The following is a 2,301-nucleotide window of genomic DNA, read 5'->3' on the forward strand; positions in this document are numbered from 1 at the left end:
ACTTTTCCACCCCCTGTCGCCCACTTTCAGTTGATCCAGGGGCACATTTGTAAGAGAATAAAGTCAGCGAGTACCGACAATCGACGATCACGGAATTCCCTGAGTAAAGAGATAAAAAAAATGTTTGAGAGAAAAAAAAAATAATGGTGGGACGGGGGTGGTACGTATGGGCTCATGACACGCCACAAGTTTTACGAGGTGGCATAAATAATAGGGTTAGTACTTCGTGATGTCAACTGGGAGTCCAATGGATCACATGAGTCAAGGGAGTGGGGAGAATTAAAAAAATTGATAATGCTCTTTGCTAATTACGGAGTCAAGAGCTTGGAGCGGCGACTAATCCGTTGGAATTTTTTGTTGTGCTAAGCGAGTGCCGGGTAATGTTGACATATTTTTATTTGAATTGGGGAAGAAGGAATTAACACTATTGACTGTCTTTTTGATTTGTCAACTGCACAGACAGAATTATGGCTGACATTACATATTGACATTGGATCGTAATCGTCAAGGGTTAACATGCCCGTTTTGTTCTGAGCACTGAATGTCAACTATTCAACAAATTTATTTTATAAACAACTGAAAGGAAGCTTTCGACTTCTTGAGAAATGAAGAAATATCACCGGTTGGAAAAGGATTCCGATTCGGGTCAAATTTCTTTTGAAATATTTAGCTATAATTTTCATTTTAATTAGGATGATTGTTTAATAAAAACAGACTTACATTTTCGATCCTTCAATAATTAATTAACACTAACATTTTGATAAAAGTAATATCATCACTGTTATTATATATTTTGTTTGTATTTTTTTTTTTTTTTTTCGGGAGAACAAGAATCTGGGAATCCCCTAATGAACTGAAGACTATAATTTTCGAGGCAAAATTACTCTAGAAAATAAATCTCATTTATTTCCATGTTGCACCCTTCAGTGATTTTCTTTCCATCGAATTTTGCTCGTAGCGGTATATCTTCGGGGGATTCCCAAATTTTTATGACTGTGGCGCTGTTCATCTATCATAACCTAACTCATCTGAAACATCTTTCATTTTTTCTCCAGCTATCGTATTCCATGGAAGTGGATTACAATGTGATAGGTGTGCAAGGTGGAAATCCAGAGGCAGTAGCATTGCTTCGTCCTCGGGTCAATGTCTCAGCTAAAGGTGAAGTTCCTACGGATCTACAAGTATTCAGAATAAGAATACCTTGTTCTGGTCTCGTGAGTGCTGAAATACCAATGACCTTGAGGTTAAATGTCACAGCACCATCTGGCACAAGGTACAACGACACAATGCTCATTTTCAGGAGAAATAAAATTTGTTTGAAAGGTGAGTTTATTATTTCAGTAGCGAAACGATAAAGGTCAAGTGCATTTTTTTCAAAACCAGTATTTAGCAAATATCTTGGAATTGAAGGAAGTTCCAGATATTATCCTAAAATTCTGTTTTGTAGATCTCATATTTATTTAGAGTTACCTCTTGCAGAAAAATGCATTTACCCCAGTCTATCTCTTCATTATACATTTTTCATTTAAATTGATTAAGAAATTAATTCTCCATAACAAAAATATTTATCATCGATTAATTTACTTGATAATTTAATTATGATCAGATAATTGAAAAATGGACATTGTTTATCTAAAAAATTTACAATTGAGTTCAATGTTGCAAGTGATGTGTTGAAGATAAATATTGGGATTATATTCTCGACTCTTTCATCACCTCGACTTTTCCCCGCGGATATTATTCCTCGCCCAGAATAAATTCCCTAATTTTTCACCCTGAAATTCCCTGAATTTTCAATTTACTCTCTGGAAAATATATTCCTGTCGTTATTCACCATTTTAATTTCCACATTTATATCATGAAACCACTGGGCAGAGATAGGCAAAAGTAACGAATGTTTCCGATTGAATTTTCAATTAAAATTATGGCTCTAGTCTGGTTATATGGTATGACAGTTAATCACCGGCTCTTGATGATTTTGCGGGTGTAAGCGGATGTGGGTAATAGAATCTGAGTTTGAGAGTAATGGTACCGAGAATTGAGGTAATGGGGATGTATATCAAATCATTGAGTTTTCCTGTTGAATTTCATATTCCAACTGCTTGAATGAATGAGATCAAAAATTAATCATCCCCTATTTTCCTCAACTTCAGAATAAGTTTTAATAATAATGTATTAATGAAGAAAATAATTCAATTAATCTTTCACTCAAGAGTTTTCAGAATTTAATTTCAACTTTACTTTTGATTTCGCGGGTTTGAATAATTTAAGCTGTCATTTTAGGGGTAATAATTCTTCAAT

At 34.4% G+C, this 2,301-nt stretch overlaps 1 protein-coding gene across 1 annotated transcript in view; it reads left to right on the top strand.

The window, feature by feature from the left end:
- The window catches only part of LOC105269353 (tyrosine-protein kinase Drl), a 58,306-nt gene that overhangs the window by 31,102 nt on the left and 24,903 nt on the right, over positions 1-2,301 (top strand). Inside the window, exon 3 of the mRNA XM_011309505.1 lies at positions 1,056-1,323. Coding sequence (XP_011307807.1) covers positions 1,056-1,323 — 268 coding nt within the window. The remainder of the gene's footprint in view (positions 1-1,055; positions 1,324-2,301) is intronic.

The sequence above is a fragment of the Fopius arisanus genome, unplaced genomic scaffold (assembly GCF_000806365.1).
Source record: "Fopius arisanus strain USDA-PBARC FA_bdor unplaced genomic scaffold, ASM80636v1 scaffold00067, whole genome shotgun sequence".
Classification (NCBI taxonomy): Eukaryota; Metazoa; Arthropoda; class Insecta; order Hymenoptera; family Braconidae; genus Fopius; species Fopius arisanus.